This window comes from Somniosus microcephalus, chromosome 30, assembly GCF_052327205.1.
Source record: "Somniosus microcephalus isolate GS21.2 chromosome 30, FLI_Smic_1.0, whole genome shotgun sequence".
Classification (NCBI taxonomy): domain Eukaryota; kingdom Metazoa; phylum Chordata; class Chondrichthyes; order Squaliformes; family Somniosidae; genus Somniosus; species Somniosus microcephalus.
Window position 1 is genome coordinate 42,516,077 of NC_141016.1, and position 19,940 is coordinate 42,536,016.

Sequence of the window (19,940 nt, forward strand, 5' to 3'; positions counted from 1 at the left end):
GTTCAATTACTGATTTGAAAATTTTGAGCCAAATGCTAATTGGGATTTCTATTTGGATTGATTTTTTTATGGCATAGAAAGCCCTTCTTGCGCTTTCTCTTTCAGTTCATTCACAGCCAGATGAAAATTTCCCGTAGAACTGATTTTAAGCCCAAGTATGTGTAGTTAGTGGTTTGATCAATTTTGGTTGTTCCTAGTGTGAAGTTTATTTTGGGTCCCTGATGTCTGGATCTTTGCTGGAACACAAGGACTTTGGTTTTTTGGGGATTTATTGTCAGGGCCCAGGTCTGGCAGAACGACTCCAGCAGATCCAGGTTCTGCTGTAGACCCTCCTTAGTTGGTGACAGCAGAACCAGGTCATCTGCATAGAGGAGGAATTTAACCTTGGATTCATATAGGGTGAGGCCGGGTGCTGTAGATTGTTCAAGTAGTTTTGCCAATTCATTTATGTAAATATTAAAGAGTGTCGGTGAGATGGGCGAGCCCTGCATCACCCCCCGCCCCTGTGGGAAGTGTTTTGTTTGTTTGTCTCCAATTTTAACTGCACATTTGTTGTTTGTATACATTGATTTAATTACATCATGTGTTTTTTCCCCCTATCCCGCTTTCGATAAGTTTCAGGAATAAACCGTCGTGCCAGATGGAATCGAAAGCCCCCCAGTCTCTCGCTCTCTCTCTTCCCCCCAGTCTCTCACTCTCTCTCTTCCCCCATCTCTCGCTCTCTCTCTTCCCCCCCAATCTCTCGCTCTCTCTCTTCCCCCATCTCTCGCTCTCTCTCTTCCCCCATCTCTCGCTCTCTCTCTCTTCCCCCCAGTCTCTCGCTCTCTCTCTTCCCCCCAGTCTCTCGCTCTCTCTCTTCCCCCCCCAGTCTCTCGCTCTCTCTTCCCCCCCAGTCTCTCGCTCTCTCTCTTCCCCCCAGTCTCTCGCTCTCTCTCTTCCCCCCAGTCTCTCGCTCTCTCTCTCTTCCCTCCAGTCTCTTGCTCTCTCTCTTCCCTCCAGTCTCTTGCTCTCTCTCTTCCCCCCCAGTCTCTCTCTCTCTCTCTTCCCCCCCAGTCTCTCGCTCTCTCTCTTCCCCCCCCAGTCTCTCGCTCTCTCTCTTCCCCCCCAGTCTCTCGCTCTCTCTCTTCCCCCCAGTCTCTCGCTCTCTCTCTTCCCCCAGTCTCTCGCTCTCTCTCTTCCCCCCAGTCTCTCGCTCTCTCTCTTCCCCCCCCAGTCTCTCGCTCTCTCTTCCCCCCCAGTCTCTCGCTCTCTCTCTTCCCCCCAGTCTCTCGCTCTCTCTTCCCCCCAGTCTCTCGCTCTCTCTCTTCCCCCCAGTCTCTTGCTCTCTCTCTCTCCCCCCAGTCATTCTCTCTCTTCTCCCCAGTTGCTCTCTCTCTTCCCCCCAGTCGCTCGCTCTCTCTCTTCCCCCCAATCGCTCTCTCTCTTCCCCCCAGTCGCTCTCTCTCTTCCCCCCAGTCGCTCGCTCTCTCTCTTCCCCCCAGTCGCTCGCTCTCTCTCTTCCCCCCAGTCGCTCGTTCTCTCTCTTCCCCCCAGTCACTCTCTCTCTCTCTTCCAACAACAACATGCCCTCAAAAAAGCCTCGGCACCGCCGGGCACCCCCAGCTAGTAATTCTATAAAATTCCAAGATCTCATCCAGATGAGGGTGTTCCCATATTGGCCAGTGTTTCAGGGCTACTTAATGCCCCTATAGGGGAGAGCTGCGTATCATCTGTGTACATGTGGAAGCCAACTCTGTGCTTGCTGCTGACGTCCCCAGGGGTACCATGTAGATGCTGAATAGGAAGAGATTCAGGTTGAACAATAAGGATACACCAGAATACTTGGAACCATTTTTTGTGCCTTGTTGAATTGCTGATATTGAACGCTATGAAGTATGGTGAGTGACTGCAGAAGGTTCCTTTATTAATGTTACTGTCATAAACTGGAACTTTGCTGTAACTAGTTATTCCCCCGAAATGTTCTGCCCTCTTCTCCAACTGACAGTTCCACCTTTAACCCATTGTCATTACAAAATTGTTTCACAGTTGATACGTCTGCCCTGTACTTAGACAGATTGGAAGCACTGCCAGTACCCTGCGAATAAAGAGGAACTCTGTCTAGTTGCACATCGACTAATCCTTACCCTGCAGAATAAAAAGGAACTCTGTACAGTTACACGGTAAGTAGCCCATAACCTGCTGTATAAACAGAAACTCTGGACAAATACACAGCAAGTAACTCTTACCTTGCTGAATAAACAGAAACTCTGTACAGTTACATAGTGAGTAACCTGAAAGAGAAACTTCAAAGTCAGTGAGTAACCCTTGCCTTACTGAATAACAGAAATTCTACAATTACACAGCAATACTTACTCAGAAAGCACGTATGAAGGTCGATACTAACGTGGAGCTGGAATCTGAGTGGGGGGGCGGGCAATAGAGCGCACAGAAATCACTGAAGATTGTGGGACACGTGGGAATGTCCAATTTCAACAGGGGTGCCTCATTATCATTTTACTTCTGGGCTTCGTTCCTCCAATGTGCTTGAGCGGGTGTGATGTGCACACACATGACGCAATTTCACCTGGATTATTTAAAGGGCCAAAGCACAGATGGAATTTGGAGGTGTTGGGTGAGTGTCATGCAACTCAGAATTTGAAATGGAGTCAGGAAGGACAAAGGCAGCACCCTGCTTTAATGAGGCGTCGCTTGACGGTCCTATTCCTCAGTAATGGGGAGAAAAAACCTGCTTCTCTAACGAAGAAGGTGTGGCTGGAGCGAGCTGAAGAGATAAGCAGTGCTGTGCTCCGCACATGGGCTCAGTGCAGGAAGTGTTTTAATGACCTAACCAGAACAGGCAAGGTAAGCACAATTGCAGATCCTGTAGTGCATTCCCCCCACCTCACTCTGTTTTGGCAAGCATACTCTATCATATCACTCCTTACACCAAATTAACTTTCAGTAGCACTTATTATTCCATTTCAATGCACTTCCTCACCTCCCCTTCCTCCATCCACTGCAACTCACCCCACTCCTTATGCAATCAGCTCACCTGATTTGCAGCACACGTCCTCAAATGGCACTGTCAACACGTCCTCAAAGGTATCAGCAGCAGCGCTCCAGGTATCAGCATCACCGCTTCAGGTTTCAGCATCACCGCTCCAAGTATCAGCATCACCGCTCCAGGTATCAGCACCACTCCAGGTATCAGCATCACCGCTTCAGGTTTCAGCATCACCGCTCCAGGTATCAGCATCACCGCACCAGGTATCAGCATCACCGCTCCAGGTATCAGCACCGCTCCAGGTATCAGCATCACCGCTCCAGGTGTCAGCAACACTCCAGGTATCAGCAACACTCCAGGTATCAGCATCACGGCTCCAGGTATCAGCTTCACCGCTCCAGGTATCAGCATCACCGCTCCAGGTATCAGCATCACCGCTCCAGGTATCAGCATCACCGCTCCAGGTATCAGCACCGCTCCAGGTATCAGCATCACCGCTCCAGGTATCAGCATCACCGCTCCAGGTATCAGCACCGCTCCAGGTATCAGCATCACCACCCCAGGTATCAGCATCACCGCTCCAGGTATCAGTATCACCGCTCCAGGTATCAGCATCACCGCTCCAGGTATCAGCTTCACCGCTCCAGGTATCAGCATCACCGCTCCAGGTATCAGCATCACCGCTCCAGGTATCAGCATCACCGCTCCAGGTATCAGCTTCACCACTCCAGGTATCAGCTTCATCGCTCCAGGTATCAGCATCACCGCTCCAGGTATCAGCTTCATCACTCCAGGTATCAGCACCGCTCCAGGTATCAGCATCACCACTCCACATATCAGCACCGCTCCAGGTATCAGCATCACCACTCAAGGTATCAGCATCACCGCTCCAGGTATCAGCATCACCGCTCCAGGTATCAGCATCACCGCTCCAGGTATCAGCATCACCGCTCCAGGTATCAGCATCACCGCTCCAGGTATCAGCATCACCACTCCAGGTATCAGCATCAATGCTCCAGGTATCAGCATCACCGCTCCAGGTATCAGCATCACCGCTCCAGGTATCAGCATCACCGCTCCAGGTAGCAGCTTCATCGCTCCAGATATCAGCATCACCGCTCCAGGTATCAGCACTGCTCCAGGTATCAGCATCACCGCTCCAGGTATCAGCACTGCTCCAGGTATCAGCATCACCGCTCCAGGTATCAGCAGCACCGCTCCAGGTATCAGCATCACTGCTCCAGGTATCAGCTTCATCGCTCCAGGTATCAGCTTCACCGCTCCAGGTACCAGCATCACCGCTCCAGGTATCAGCAGCACCGCTCCAGGTATCAGCATCACCGCTCCAGGTATCAGCTTCACCGCTCCAGGTATCAGCATCACCGCTCCAGGTATCAGCATCACCGCTCCAGGTATCAGCATCACCGCTCCAGGTATCAGCTTCACCTCTCCAGGTATCAGCATCACCGCTCCAGGTATCAGCATCACCACTCCAGGTATCAGCATCACCGCTCCAGGTATCAGCATCACCGCTCCAGGTATCAGCTTCACCGCTCCAGGTATCAGCTTCACCGCTCCAGGTATCAGCATCACCGCTCCAGGTATCAGCATCACCGCTCCAGGTATCAGCATCACCGCTCCAGGTATCAGCTTCACCGCTCCAGGTATCAGCATCACCGCTCCAGGTATCAGCATCACCGCTCCAGGTATCAGCATCACCACTCCAGGTATCAGCATCACTGCTCCAGGTATCAGCTTCATCACTCCAGGTATCAGCATCACCACTCCAGGTATCAGCACTGCTCCAGGTATCAGCATCACCGCTCCAGGTATCAGCATCACCGCTCCAGGTATCAGCATCACCGCTCCAGGTATCAGCATCACCGCTCCAGGGATCAGCATCACCGCTCCAGGTATCAGCATCACCGCTCCAGGTATCAGCATCACCGCTCCAGGTATCAGCATCACCGCTCCAGGTATCAGCATCACCGCTCCAGGTATCAGCATCACCGCTCCAGGTATCAGCATCACCGCTCCAGGTATCAGCATCACCGCTCCAGGGATCAGCATCACCGCTCCAGGTATCAGCATCACCGCTCCAGGTATCAGCATCACCGCTCCAGGTATCAGCATCACCGCTCCAGGTATCAGCATCACCGCTCCAGGTATCAGCATCACCGCTCCAGGTATCAGCATCACCGCTCCAGGTATCAGCATCACCCCTCCAGGTATCAGCATCACCGCTCCAGGTATCAGCATCACCGCTCCAGGTATCAGCATCACCGCTCCAGGTATCAGCATCACTGCTCCAGGTATCAGCATCACTGCTCCAGGTATCAGCACTGCTCCAGGTATCAGCATCACCGCTCCAGGTATCAGCATCACCGCTCCAGGTATCAGCATCACCACTCCAGGTATCAGCATCACTGCTCCAGGTATCAGCACTGCTCCAGGTATCAGCATCACCGCTCCAGGTATCAGCATCACCGCTCCAGGTATCAGCATCACCGCTCCAGGTATCAGCACCGCTCCAGGTATCAGCATCACCGCTCCAGGTGTCAGCAACACTCCAGGTATCAGCAACACTCCAGGTATCAGCATCACGGCTCCAGGTATCAGCTTCACCGCTCCAGGTATCAGCATCACCGCTCCAGGTATCAGCATCACCACTCCAGGTATCAGCATCACCGCTCCAGGTATCAGCACCGCTCCAGGTATCAGCATCACCGCTCCAGGTATCAGCATCACCGCTCCAGGTATCAGCACCGCTCCAGGTATCAGCATCACCACCCCAGGTATCAGCATCACCGCTCCAGGTATCAGTATCACCGCTCCAGGTATCAGCATCACCGCTCCAGGTATCAGCTTCACCGCTCCAGGTATCAGCTTCACCGCTCCAGGTATCAGCATCACCGCTCCAGGTATCAGCATCACCGCTCCAGGTATCAGCTTCACCGCTCCAGGTATCAGCATCACCGCTCCAGGTATCAGCATCACCGCTCCAGGTATCAGCATAACCGCTCCAGGTATCAGCTTCACCACTCCAGGTATCAGCTTCATCGCTCCAGGTATCAGCATCACCGCTCCAGGTATCAGCTTCATCACTCCAGGTATCAGCACCGCTCCAGGTATCAGCATCACCACTCCAGGTATCAGCACCGCTCCAGGTATCAGCATCACCACTCAAGGTATCAGCATCACCGCTCCAGGTATCAGCATCACCGCTCCAGGTATCAGCATCACCGCTCCAGGTATCAGCATCACCGCTCCAGGTATCAGCATCACCGCTCCAGGTATCAGCATCACCGCTCCAGGTATCAGCATCACTGCTCCAGGTATCAGCATCACCGCTCCAGGTATCAGCATCACCGCTCCAGGTATCAGCATCACCGCTCCAGGTAGCAGCTTCATCGCTCCAGGTATCAGCATCACCGCTCCAGGTATCAGCACTGCTCCAGGTATCAGCATCACCGCTCCAGGTATCAGCACTGCTCCAGGTATCAGCATCACCGCTCCAGGTATCAGCAGCACCGCTCCAGGTATCAGCATCACCGCTCCAGGTATCAGCTTCATCGCTCCAGGTATCAGCTTCACCGCTCCAGGTATCAGCATCACCGCTCCAGGTATCAGCAGCACCGCTCCAGGTATCAGCATCACCGCTCCAGGTATCAGCTTCACCGCTCCAGGTATCAGCATCACCGCTCCAGGTATCAGCATCACCGCTCCAGGTATCAGCATCACCGCTCCAGGTATCAGCTTCACCTCTCCAGGTATCAGCATCAGCGCTCCAGGTATCAGCATCACCACTCCAGGTATCAGCATCACCGCTCCAGGTATCAGCATCACCGCTCCAGGTATCAGCTTCACCGCTCCAGGTATCAGCTTCACCACTCCAGGTATCAGCTTCACCGCTCCAGGTATCAGCATCACCGCTCCAGGTATCAGCATCACCACTCCAGGTATCAGCATCACCGCTCCAGGTATCAGCTTCACCGCTCCAGGTATCAGCACCGCGCTCCAGGTATCAGCATCACCGCTCCAGGAATCAGCATCACCGCTCCAGGTATCAGCTTCACCGCTCCAGGTATCAGCACCGCGCTCCAGGTATCAGCATCACCGCTCCAGGAATCAGCATCACCGCTCCAGGTATCAGCATCACCGCTCCAGGTATCAGCATCACCGCTCCAGGTATCAGCTTCATCACTCCAGGTATCAGCATCACCACTCCAGGTATCAGCACTGCTCCAGGTATCAGCATCACCGCTCCAGGTATCAGCATCACTGCTCCAGGTATCAGCATCACCGCTCCAGGTATCAGCATCACCGCTCCAGGGATCAGCATCACTGCTCCAGGTATCAGCATCACCGCTCCAGGTATCAGCATCACCGCTCCAGGTATCAGCATCACCGCTCCAGGTATCAGCATCACCGCTCCAGGTATCAGCATCACCGCTCCAGGTATCAGCATCACCGCTCCAGGGATCAGCATCACCGCTCCAGGTATCAGCATCATCGCTCCTGGTATCAGCATCACCGCTCCAGGTATCAGCATCACCGCTCCAGGTATCAGCATCACCGCTCCAGGTATCAGCACCGCTCCAGGTATCAGCATCACCGCTCCAGGTATCAGCATCACCGCTCCAGGTATCAGCATCACCCCTCCAGGTATCAGCATCACCGCTCCAGGTATCAGCATCACCGCTCCAGGTATCAGCATCACCGCTCCAGGTATCAGCATCACTGCTCCAGGTATCAGCACTGCTCCAGGTATCAGCATCACCACTCCAGGTATCAGCATCACCGCTCCAGGTATCAGCATCACCACTCCAGGTATCAGCATCACCGCTCCAGGTATCAGCATCACCGCTCCAGGTATCAGCATCACCGCTCCAGGTATCAGCATCACTGCTCCAGGTATCAGCACTGCTCCAGGTATCAGCATCACCGCTCCAGGTATCAGCATCACCGCTCCAGGTATCAGCATCACCGCTCCAGGTATCAGCATCACTGCTCCAGGTATCAGCACTGCTCCAGGTATCAGCATCACCGCTCCAGGTATCAGCATCACCGCTCCAGGTATCAGCATCACCGCTCCAGGTATCAGCATCACCGCTCCAGGTATCAGCATCACCGCTCCAGGTATCAGCATCACCGCTCCAGGTATCAGCATCACCGCTCCAGGTATCAGCATCACCGCTCCAGGTATCAGCATCACCGCTCCAGGTATCAGCATCACCGCTCCAGGTATCAGCATCACCGCTCCAGGTGTCAGCATCACCGCTCCAGGTGTCAGCATCACCGCTCCAGGTGTCAGCATCACCGCTCCAGGTATCAGCATCACCGCTCCAGGGATCAGCATCACCGTTCCAGGTATCAGCACCGCTCCAGGTATCAGCTTCACCGCTCCAGGTATCAGCACCGCTCCAGGTATCAGCTTCACCGCTCCAGATATCAGCATCACCGCTCCAGGTATTAGCATCACCGCTCCAGGTATCAGCATCACCCCTCCAGGTATCAGCTTCACCGCTCCAGGTATCAGCATCACCGCTCCAGGTATCAGCATCACCGCTCCAGGTATCAGCATCACCGCTCCAGGTATCAGCATCACCGATCCAGGTATCAGCATCACCGCTCCAGGGATCAGCATCACCGCTCCAGGTATCAGCATCACCGCTCCAGGTATCAGCATCACCGCTCCAGGTATCAGCATCACCGCTCCAGGTATCAGCATCACCGCTCCAGGTATCAGCTTCACCGCTCCAGGTATCAGCATCACCGCTCCAGGTATCAGCATCACCGCTCCAGGTATCAGCACCACTCCAGATATCAGCATCACCACTCCAGTTATCAGCTTCACCGCTCCAGGTATTTGCATCACCGCTCCAGGCATCAGCATCACCCCTCCAGGTATCAGCTTCACCCCTCCAGGTATCAGCTTCACCGCTCCAGGTATCAGCATCACCGCTCCAGGTATCAGCATCACCGCTCCAGGTATCAGCACCGCTCCAGGTATCAGCACCGCTCCAGGTATCAGCACTGCTCCAGGTATCAGCAGTGTGGGTGACTAATTGAACCTTTGAGCTATTAGAGCATCTCTGGCATCCCGAGCAGCAATGTGATTGGCTGCTCTTCAACTCCCTCCTCCTTCTCATCCTCCTGCTCTCCATTGGACTCTTCATCGAATTGATTTCTGGTCCTCATTGCTGCGGTTTGTTATGCAGAGCGCAGCACACCACAATTATCCTAGAGTCCCTCGCTGGTGATTACTGAATAGCGTCTAGGCAGCTGAAGCACATCTTGAGCACCAATGGCTTGCTCGATGACACATCTGGCTGTCATATGGTTTGCGTTGTAGTGCTCTTGGGGTTGATTGGTGGGGTTTCTCAGAGGTGTCATCAGGCAGGTTTGAAGAGGTTATCCTTTGTCGCCTAGCAGCCACCCCTTAAGGCTAGTTCCAGGTATGAGCAGGTCGGGGATGTTGGACTGCTGCAGTATGAAAGGATCATGGCAGCTCCCAGGGAATCTAGCGCAGACCTGCATGAACCTTTTATTTTGGTCACAGAGCAGCTGAACATTGATGGAATGAAATCCTTTGCGGTTGACGAATACTCCTGGTTGATCTGGAGGTGCTCAGATTGCCATGTGTGTCCAATCGATGGCACCCTGCACCTGTGGGAAGCCAGCCAGAGACACGAATCCGAGTGCCCGCTCATTCTGGCAACTGTCCTCACAGGGGATGGTTACATAACTCCCAGCCCTGGCAAACAATCCATCCGTCACCTGCCTTATACATTTATGTGCAGCCGACTGTGAGACCCTTGGTATGTCTCCGGTGGCGCCCTGGAAGGATCCTGAAGCAAAGAGGTTGAGGTGGTGGTGACTTTAACAGCCACTGGTAATGTGTGGCCGCCAGGTCCAGCAGGTCTTCTTCTAGGAGGTTGCAGGCGTCAGTGACCACCTGACGTGACAATCTCCGAGAGGGCAAGGAACCTGAGCCTGCATCTGTATACCCTGTTACGTGGGTAGTACCTCCTGCGACCTCAGCTCCTCTGTTGCTCCCCTCTCTGTTGTCCACCTGCAGCTCTTGCTGCTGTGGGTGCTGATTGTCTTCCTCGTCTGAAGTCCAATTAAAAGCAGTCATGGCGCCACCCAACCTGATGGTCTCTGTGTCAACACCTCCAAACTGTACAGATAGCTCTCTCACAACAAGTACTGACACCAAACCGTTTCCCATTTTCTTGGACAGTAGGTACTGGTACTGATTCTACTGTTGCCATTTACACCTCCTCGAGACCCATCTTTTGTTTCTTCACTTGTCCCATACCATCCCTTTTTGCCTTGCACCATCATCACTTTTGTCATTTAATCTCTCCTGCCTTCCACTCTATCACAGATATTCCTTTTTGTCCTTTCCTCCCTTCCCTGCTTTCCCTGTATCCGTACTTGCTTAAAACCTGTTACAGCTGTAACATTTACTAGTTCTGACAAAGGGCCTGAAACGTTATCTCCGTTTCTCTGACTACAGATGCTGCCTGACCTGCTGAGTATTTCCAGCATTTTCTGTTTATATTTCAGATTTCCAGCATCCGCAGTATTTTGCCTTTTGTAATCATATTTGTAATGGTAGTTTCTGTACAGTGATTGCTTGGCTGGTTATAGAATTATTGGTAAAGGACTTGGGAGAGTCCACACAGGTGATCTTGTACATCAAAGGCTTTTATCTGATCTGGGGGGGGGGCAGAAACAGTACGTGGGGTTGTGTTGACTTTTGAAGGAATTTGGAAAAGTGATTGCCAACAAGGGCCAGGATGGAATTAAAAATCGGCAATTTTTGGAATATATTGACCGGAATTTACGGTTGTAATGATGGTGAAACTGTCAGCTTTTGCCATCATTACTCTGTGAAACTGACAGCAACTTCTGGCGTCCTCACATGCGCAGTTAAATGCGGAAATCCGGAAGTTGCCGTCAGTGATTCCTTGCTCCTCCACAGGGCTGACGTCCCCGTAAATGGAAATCTTTAGAAATCACTTGAATTGACATGAACTTCAGCTTTTTACGCTCTCTTCCTGCTGTCATAATTACTGCTGAACAACCTCTTTGGCCCTGAAAAACTAATTTTATATGTGAAATCTCATTTCCTGCATTACATGATAAAAATTCCATGATTTTTAAAATAATAAAAATTATTATTTTAAAAAGTTTTTTGTGATATTTCAGCTTCTACCAAATCCCGTGTGTATGTCCCAATCTTTATTCCACTCTTTGTAAAATGATTAAAAAGGAAGGATAATCAGTGCATTTTACTTCCTGGTTTGCTGTCTGTGAGAATTCTTCAATGTGATTGGCTGCTTAACCTCCTTGATGACATCACTGTTGTTGGACGCTGGAGATTCTCTCGACCTGGCACCAGAATGAAATTAACATTGGGACAGGTGAAATCCATGCCACAGAGATCACGTTCTTCGAGGTCAGCGGCGAGCGCTGTCACTTCACCGCTGGCCGCAATATCCAGGCCATTATGTTCAAGAAGAGAGGATGAGGAGTGCAACATTCAGAGGAGGCGTAGCTCATCCAGGAAACATAGGGGAGTAAAATTTCAAAGTAATCAGGTCACGACCAATATGGGAAAGTCATTTAAATTTCCCCCTCTCTTAGAGCCCACGCAGTTCTTGGAGAGGCAGAGACTATCTTCGCTGGAATTGTTTGCTCAGGAGGTAAACCACTCATGAGCTGAAATACTCATGATCTGATTGTGGAACTGTAAAAAACAAAAAATATCCTTTAGAAAATGCCTGGTTGTCCCTTTTAGTCGAGAGAGGGTGAGGGGTGGTGCATTCCAAACAATGATCATGCTAGTTAAGAATGACTTCAGCTGTTCCAGCTTTTGGCTAGCACGCTGCCACTGTTTCCGATCAGGATGAGCTATTCCACATCGCACAGGGCAATGAGAAGTCTTGTCACAACTGAGAAACGATATTTTACTAATGTTTGATCCAGAGACGGGAGACAGCCACTCGCTACCTGAAGAACAAGCAGATCCTTCGGAGCTGCCTGAATGTGCAAGAAAATGGCTCTGGCCACACTGTCCATTGTGTGTGTAAATGTAAGAAGTCACACAACACCAGGTTATAGTCCAACAGTTTTATTTGAAATCACAAGCTTTCGGAGCGCTGCTCCTTCGTCAGGTGAAGTTGAGAGATGCATAAAGACACAACTTATATAGTCAGAGAATAATGCCAGATGATTACAGGTAATCTTTCTAACTGCCATTTATCACACCTCGGCAGAGAGATAATCACAGCAATCAAAGGTGTGAATGGTGTCCAAACAGGTTAGTCAGGAAAACATTACATCAAAGAACAATGAGGTGGGGTCACAAGGGGTCAAATGTTGCAGATGCTGGGGTTTGTATGAAAAACAAAAAACAGACCGAAATTTTTTTTTTTTGCTGGAAATCACAGCAGGTCCGGCCGCATCTGTGTAGAGAGAACAAGCCAACGACGACTCGAGTCTGGGTGACCCTACGTCAGGTGGGGTTACATGTAGCGTGACATGAACCCAAGATCGCGGTTGAGGCCGTCCTCATGAGTGCGGAACTTGGCTATCAGTTTCTGCTTGACGATTTGTGTGTGTGTGGGGTGGGGGCAGTGAGGGGAATATACAGTCTGCACTGTGTTTATCTCAGACAGCCACTGATATTGAGGGGAATATACAGTCTGCACTGTGTTTAGCTCAGACAGCCACCGATATTGTGTAAATGGTGCTAACCATAGGTGTCATTACCATAGGCATCAATTACAAAGGCGCCACCCTAAAACTTATTCAGGGCACTGGCTGTTTTGGACAGTTCAATCCGCTGTTTCCACCTTGACGAAGAGCGACTACCTCAGTGCTGAGTCTGTTGAGTCCTTCATTGATTTGTGACTTGGATCAGGCAGGCCCAGCGCCTGGAGTGCCCCCAAGGGCTCGAGGACTAATGCAAGCCATTTGGCCGCTTGTTGAGCTCCTCATCATTGCGGATGGTGAGGTAGCCGGGGGAGGGTGGGGGTGATGTGTGCAACTTGCTGTCCTGCCTGTCTGCTCCAGCGGGAATCGGAGGGCCTCGGCCCCGACACTGTCACACGGGCTTTACATTGGGAAGGTGGTGATTCCGTGTTCTGCAGCACGGCACCGATGGATATCTGTTTATAACTTGCTGTGTATATACATTAAGGTAAAGCAGCTCAGAATCACAGAATCACAGAATCTACAGTGCAGATAGAGGCCATTTCGGCCCATCGAGCCTGCACCGACACATATCCCACCCTATCCCCGTAACCCCACGTATTTAATCCCCTACTAAGGGTCAATTTATAATAGCCAAATCAACCTAACCTGCACATCTTTGGACTGTGGGAGGAAACCGGAGCACCCGGAGGAAACCCACGCAAACACGGGGAGAATGTGCAAACTCCACACAGACAGTCGCCCGAGGCCAAATTTGAACCCGGGTCCCTGGCGCTGTGAGGCAACAGTGCTAACCACTATGCCACCGTGCCCCCCTAGCAAGGGATTCAGACAAAATTAATGTTATTCTGACAACGAGTAAAAAAAAAAAGTACTTTTAGACATGGTATAGCGTGCCTGTTATAAGTGGTATTGGTGTTTCTCCTGTGGCACTGTTGATGGGGACCTGGAGGATCCAACTTTATAAATCAAAAACAGTAGGTGAGAAAGCAGAATGACCAGAGGAAGGATTTGGAAAGTAGTAAGCATTGCAGTGTTTTTATTTCCTGGGAAATCTAAAGTCACGCATGTTCCTTTTAGCATGGCGGACAGACGTGCCCCACCTGAAACCTTTTATATTTGACCATCAGCACGTGGTGTGAAATTTAATTGCCATGTTTAAAATTGGTTTTGTTCTCTTTGAACTTAATCCTGCAAAGCTGAGACACTGAACTGAAAGATCTCCCACAAACAACCTGTAAAGTCCATTTATAAAAAAAAAGTTCAGGTGTGTTGTGCCAGTTGGTGTGGAACTCGCATCCTGTAGTCACAGAAGCTTTGGGTCTGAACATGTGATGTGCTCGTACGACTGTTACAGTTCAATATGGTCCTCTGTCTTGGCCTGTTCTTTCCTCTGCGATTCAGGGTTTGTGTTCTCAACACGTTTCATGTTTGCGTAATCAAATTCCTGTGCCAGCTGCTCCACGGGAGGTCGTCCAAAAAGGAGGTTGCGCATTGCGTAGCCAGTCATGAGGATGCTGAGGGCGGGAGAGGGAGAGACAATGTGGCTTGGAAATAGCTGCTCGTACACAGCAACATTAACAAAACAAAGGGTTGTCTCATGCCCAAACTAACGGCACTGAAACCCCGTGCGAGGACCCCACTACTGCACGAAATACTCACCTCCTTCGGAAGGTGAAGTGCTTTCTTAGTGCGGATTTGACAAATCTATCGATCATCGTCGCGTTCTTCCGCTTCTCGTACTCCTCTTGCCACCTTTGCCTGCGTACAAAAGCCGCCAGCGCAGGGTCAGTGATGTTGATGTTCTTGGTGGTTCCGCTCAACACGGTCCGCAGTTCAAGCGAGATGTCTTCAGTTTCTGAAGGCAACACAAGAGACGATTGCAGTCGATAGAATGCTCGCTCTTTTACTCCTGGAAACTTCCAGGATTTTTACAGAGGAACATAGGAACAGGAGGAGGCCACTGAGCCCCTCGAGCCTGTTCCGCCATTCAATGAGATCATGGCTGACCTGTGACCTAACCCCATATACCCACCTTTGGCCCATATCGCTTAATACCTTTTGTTAAAATCTATCAATCTCAGATTTAAAATTAACAATTGATCTAGCATCAATTGCCATTTGTGGAAGAGTGTTCCAAACTTCTACCAGACTTTGCATGTAGAAGCGATTCCTAATTCCTAACGGGTGACTCAGCTGTACAGGGGTGGGGGGGGGAGGAGGGAGGGAGAAGAGTGGGAAAGCAATAGTGGTAGGGGATTCGATGGTTAGGGGAGCAGACAGGCGCTTCTGCGGCCGCAGACATGACTCCAGGATGGTATGTTGCCTCCCTGGTGCTAGGGTCAAGGATGTTACTGAGCGGCTGCAGAACATTCTGAGGCAGGAGGGTGAACAGCCAGAGGTCGTGGTCCATATTGGTACCAACAACATAGGTAGAAAGAGGGATGAGGTCCTGCAGGCAGATTTAAGGGAGCTAGGAAAGAGATTAAAAAGCAGGGCCTCAAAGGTAGTAATCTCCGGATTACTCCTGGTGCCACGAGCTACGGAGTATAGAAAAGGGAGGATAGAACAGATGAATGCATGGCTGGAGAGATGGTGCAGGAGGGAGGGCTTTAGATTCCTGGGGTATTTGGACCGGTTCTGGGGGAGGTGGGACCTGTACAGGCCGACGGGTTGCACCTCAACAGAGCCGGTACCAATATCCTCATGGGGAGGTTTGCTAGTGCTGTTGGGGAGGGTTTAAACTAATTTGGCAGGGGGAAGGGCACCAGGATGTAGCATTAAAAAGGGGAAATAAAGTGCTCAAAGGATTGGGAGAGGCAGAGAGCACTAGAGTAAGAATAGTAAGGTATTAGGTGGTGTCAAACTAAGAGAGAATACAGGATGGTCTAAGATGGGTTTACAGTGTATGTGTGTAAACGCACGAAGTGTAGTAAACAAGGTAAGTGAGCTGCAGGCACAAATAGCCACATGGGAATATGATGTTGTGGCAATAACTGAGACCCGGCTCAAAAAACAGCAGGATTGGGTATTAAATATTCCTGGTTATAAAGTGTTCAGGAAAGATAGGGAAGGAAAGCTAGGAGGTGGTGTGGCAGTATTGGTGAAGGAGAATGTTACAGTGCTGGAGAGAGAGGATGTCCTGGAGGGGTCAAGGACAGAATTTATATGGCTAGAGTTAAGAAATAATAGAGGTGCCATTACACGACTAGGTGTATTCTATAGACCATCAAATAGTGGGAAAGATATGGAGGAGCAAATTTGCAGAGAAATTAGAGTGAGGTGCAAGAACTATAGAGTAGTAATAATGGGGGACTTCAACTATCCTAATATAGACTGGGATCATAATAGTGTTAAGGGCAGAGAGGGGGAAGAATTTCTGAAGTGTGTTCAGGAGAACTTTCTTGATCAGTATGTTTCTGGCCTGTCGAGGGAGGAGGCATTGCTGGTTCTGGGGAATGAGGTGGGTCAAGTGGAGCAAGTGTCAGTAGGTGAACATTTAGGGAACAGTGATCATAATATCATAAGGTTTAGATTAGCTATGGAAAAGGACAGGGAGCAATCTAGAGTAAAAATGTTTAACTGGGGGGAAGGCCACTTTCAGTGGGATTAGAATGGATCTGGTCCGGGTAAACTGGAATCAAAGATTGGCAGGCAAAACTGTAATGGAACAATGGGCTGCCTTTAAAGAGGAAATAGTTCAGGTACAGTTGAGGTACATTCCCATTAGGGGGAAAGGCAGAGCAACTAAAGTCAGGGCTCCCTGGATGACGAAAGAGATAGAGAATATGATGAAGCAGAAAAAGAGAGTGTATGAGAATAGAATGGCAGCCAACATAAAAGCTTATCCAAAAGTCTTCTACCGGCATATAAATAGTAAAAGGGTAGTAAGAGGAGAGGTGGGGTTGATTAGGGATCAAGAAGGAGACCTATGCATGGAGGCAGAAGGTATGGCTGAGATACTAAACGAGTACTTTGCATCTGTCTTCACCAAGGAAGAGGATGCTGCCATAGACATAGTGAAGGAGGAGGTAGTGGAGGTACTTGATAGGGTAAAAATTGATAAAGAGGAGGTATCAGAAAGGCTGGCTGTACTTAAAGTAGAAAAATCACCAGGTGCGGTTGGGATGCATCCTAGGATACTGAGGGAGGAAATCGCAGAGGTACTGGCCATAATATTCCAATCCTCCTTAGATATGGGGTGGTGCCAGAGGACTGGAGAATTGCAAATGTTACACCATTGTTCAAAAAAGGGTGTAAAGATAAACCCAGCAATTACAGGCCAGTCAGTTTGACCTTGGTAGTGTGGAAGTTTTTAGAAACAGTAATCAGGGACAAAAGTAATAGTCACTTGGATAGATGTGGATTAATTAAGGAAAACCAGCACAGATTTGTTAAAGGGAAACTTGATTGAGTTCTTTGATGAGGTAACAGAGAGGGTTGATGAGGGTAATGCGGTTGACATAATGTATATGGGTTTCCAAAAGGCATTTGACAAAGTGCCACATAATAGGCTTGCCAGCAAAGTTGAAGCCCGTGGGATAAAAGGGACAGTGACAGAAACAGATTATATAAGAACATAAGAAATAGGAGCAGGAATAGGCCATTTGGCCCCTCGAGCCTGCTTCACCATTCAGTAAGATCATGGCTGATCTTGGGCTCAAAGCCACTTCCCTGCCCACTCCCCATAACCCTTCACTCCCTTATCTTGCAAAAATCTGTCTATCTCCACCTTAAATGTATTTAATGACCCAGCCTCCACGGCTCTCTGGGGCAGAGAATTCCACAGATTTACGACCCTCTGAGAGAAGAAATTCCTCCTCATCTCAGTTCTAAAAGGGCGACCCTTTATTCTGAAACTATGCCCCCAAGTTCCAGATTTCTCCACGAGGAGAAACATCCTCTCTGCTTCCACCTTGTTGAGCCCCCTCAGTATCTTATATGTTTCAATAAGATCACCCCTCATTCTTCTAAATCCCAATGAGTATAGGCCCAACCTGCTCAAACTTTCTTCATAAGTCAACCCCCTCATCTCTGGAATTAACCTCGTGAATCGTCTCTGAACTGCCTCCAATGCAAGTATATCCTTCCTTAAATAAGGAGACCAAAACTGTACGCAGTACTCCAGGTGTGGTCTCACCAATACCCTGTACAGTTGTAGCAGGACTTCCCTGCTTTTATACTACAACCCCCTTGCAATAAAGGCCAACATTCCATTTGCCTTTTTGATTACTTGCTGTACCTGCATGCTAACTTTTAGTGTTTCATGCCCAAGGACCCCCAGGTCCCTCTGAACTGTAGCATTTTGTAATCTCTCTCCATTTAAATAATAATTTGCTTTTTTATTTTTCCTGCCAAAGTGGATAACCTCGCACTTTCCCACATTATACTCCATCTGCCAAATGTTTGCCCACTCACTTAACCTGTCTATATCCCTTTGCAGATTCTTTGAGTCCTCTGCAAAACTTGCTTTCCCACCCATCTTTGTATCATCCACAAACTTGGCTACATTACACTCGGTCCCTTCATCCAAGTCATGAATGTATATTGTAAATAGTCGAGGCCCCAGCACCGAACCCTGTGGCACCCCACTCGTTACCGTTTGCCAACTGGAAAACAACCCATTTATCCTGGCTCTCTGCTTTCTGTTAGTTAGTCAATTCTCTATCCATGCTAATATATTACCCCCAACTCCGTGAGCTCTATGTATCCTTTTATGTGGCACCTTATTGAATGCCTTCTGGAAATCCAAATACACCACTTCCACTGGCTCACCTTTGTCCAACCTGCTCGTTACATCCTCAAAGAACTCCAGCAAATTTGTTAAACATGATTTCCCTTTCATAAAACCATGCTGACTCTGCTTGACTGCATTATGATTTTCCAAATGCCCTGCTACTGCTTCCTTAATGAAGGACTCCAGCATTTTCCCAACGACAGATGTTAGGCTAACTATTCTATTGTTTCCTATTTTCTGTCTCCCTCCTTTCTTAAATAGGGGTGTTACATTTGCGGTTTTCCAATCTGCTGGGACCTCTCCAGAGTCCAGGGAATTTTGGTATATTGCAACCAATGCATCCACTATCTCTGCAGCCAGATAGATAAGACCCTGGGATGCAGGCCATCTGGTCCAGGGGACTTGTCGTCTTTTAGTCCCATTATTTTACCAAGTACTTTTTCCTTAGTGATAGTGATTGTCTTTAGTTCCCCCCTCCCTGTGGCCCCTTAATTATCCATTATTGGGATGTTGTTAGTGTCTTCTACCATGAAGACAGATACAAAATATTTGTTCAGAGTCTCTGCCATTTCCCCGTTCCCCATTATTAATTCCCCAGTCTCATCCTCTAAGGGACCAACGTTTACTTTAGCTACTCTCTTCCTTTTTATATACCTGTAGCAGCTCTTACTATCTGTTTTCGTATTTCTTGCCAGTTTACTCTCATAATTCATCTTCTCTCTCTATTTTTTTCTTAGTCATACTTTGCTGGTTTTTAAAAATTTCCCAATCCTCTGGCCTCCCACCATTCTTGGCAGCATTGTATGCCTTTGTTTTCAATTTGGTACCATCCTTTACTTCCTTAGTTAGCCACGGATGGTGCTCCCTTCTCTTAAAATCTTAAAGTGGCAAACGGTTGTTTTTCGGACTGGAGGAAGGTATAGAGTGGTGTTCCCCAGGGGTTGGTTCTAGGACCACTGCTTTTCTTGATATATATTAATGACTTGGACGTGGGTGTACAGGGCATAATTTCAAAATCTGCAGATGACACAAATCTTGGAAGTATAGTGAGGAGGAGAGTGATCGACTTCAGGAAGACATAGACAGGCTGGTGAAATGGGCGGACACGTGGCAGATGAAATTTAACGCAGAAAAGTGTGAAGTGATACATTTTGGTAGAAAGAATGAGGAGAGGAAATATAAATGAAATGGTCCAATCCTGAAGGGGGTGCATGAACAGAGAGACCGGGGGGGGGGGGGGAGCGGTGGGGGGGTTCTGTGTGCACAAATCGTTGAAGGTGGCAGGGCAGGTTGAGAAAGCAGTTAACAAAGCTTACAGGATCCTGGGCTTCATAAATAGAAGTACAGAGTACAAAAGTGTGGAAATTATAATGAACCTGTATAAAACACTGGTTCGACCCCAACTGGAGAATTGTGTCCAATTCTGGGCACCGCACTTTAGGAAGGATGTGAAGGCCTTAGAGAGGGTTCAGAAAAGATTTACGAGAATGA

General features: G+C 49.4%; 1 protein-coding gene across 2 annotated transcripts in view; it reads right to left on the reverse strand.

The window, feature by feature from the left end:
• Window positions 1–13,946: 13,946 nt before the first annotated feature.
• The window catches only part of LOC147098174 (vitamin K-dependent gamma-carboxylase-like), a 287,219-nt gene continuing 281,225 nt past the window's right edge, over window positions 13,947–19,940 (reverse strand). For both annotated transcript variants that reach the window (XM_085971379.1, XM_085971378.1), the window contains exons 14-15: window positions 14,375–14,570; window positions 13,947–14,229 (exon numbers count right to left, since the gene is read on the reverse strand). In XM_085971379.1, the coding sequence (XP_085827505.1) occupies window positions 14,064–14,229; window positions 14,375–14,570 (362 nt within the window). In that variant the 3' untranslated portion in view covers window positions 13,947–14,063. The remainder of the gene's footprint in view (window positions 14,230–14,374; window positions 14,571–19,940) is intronic.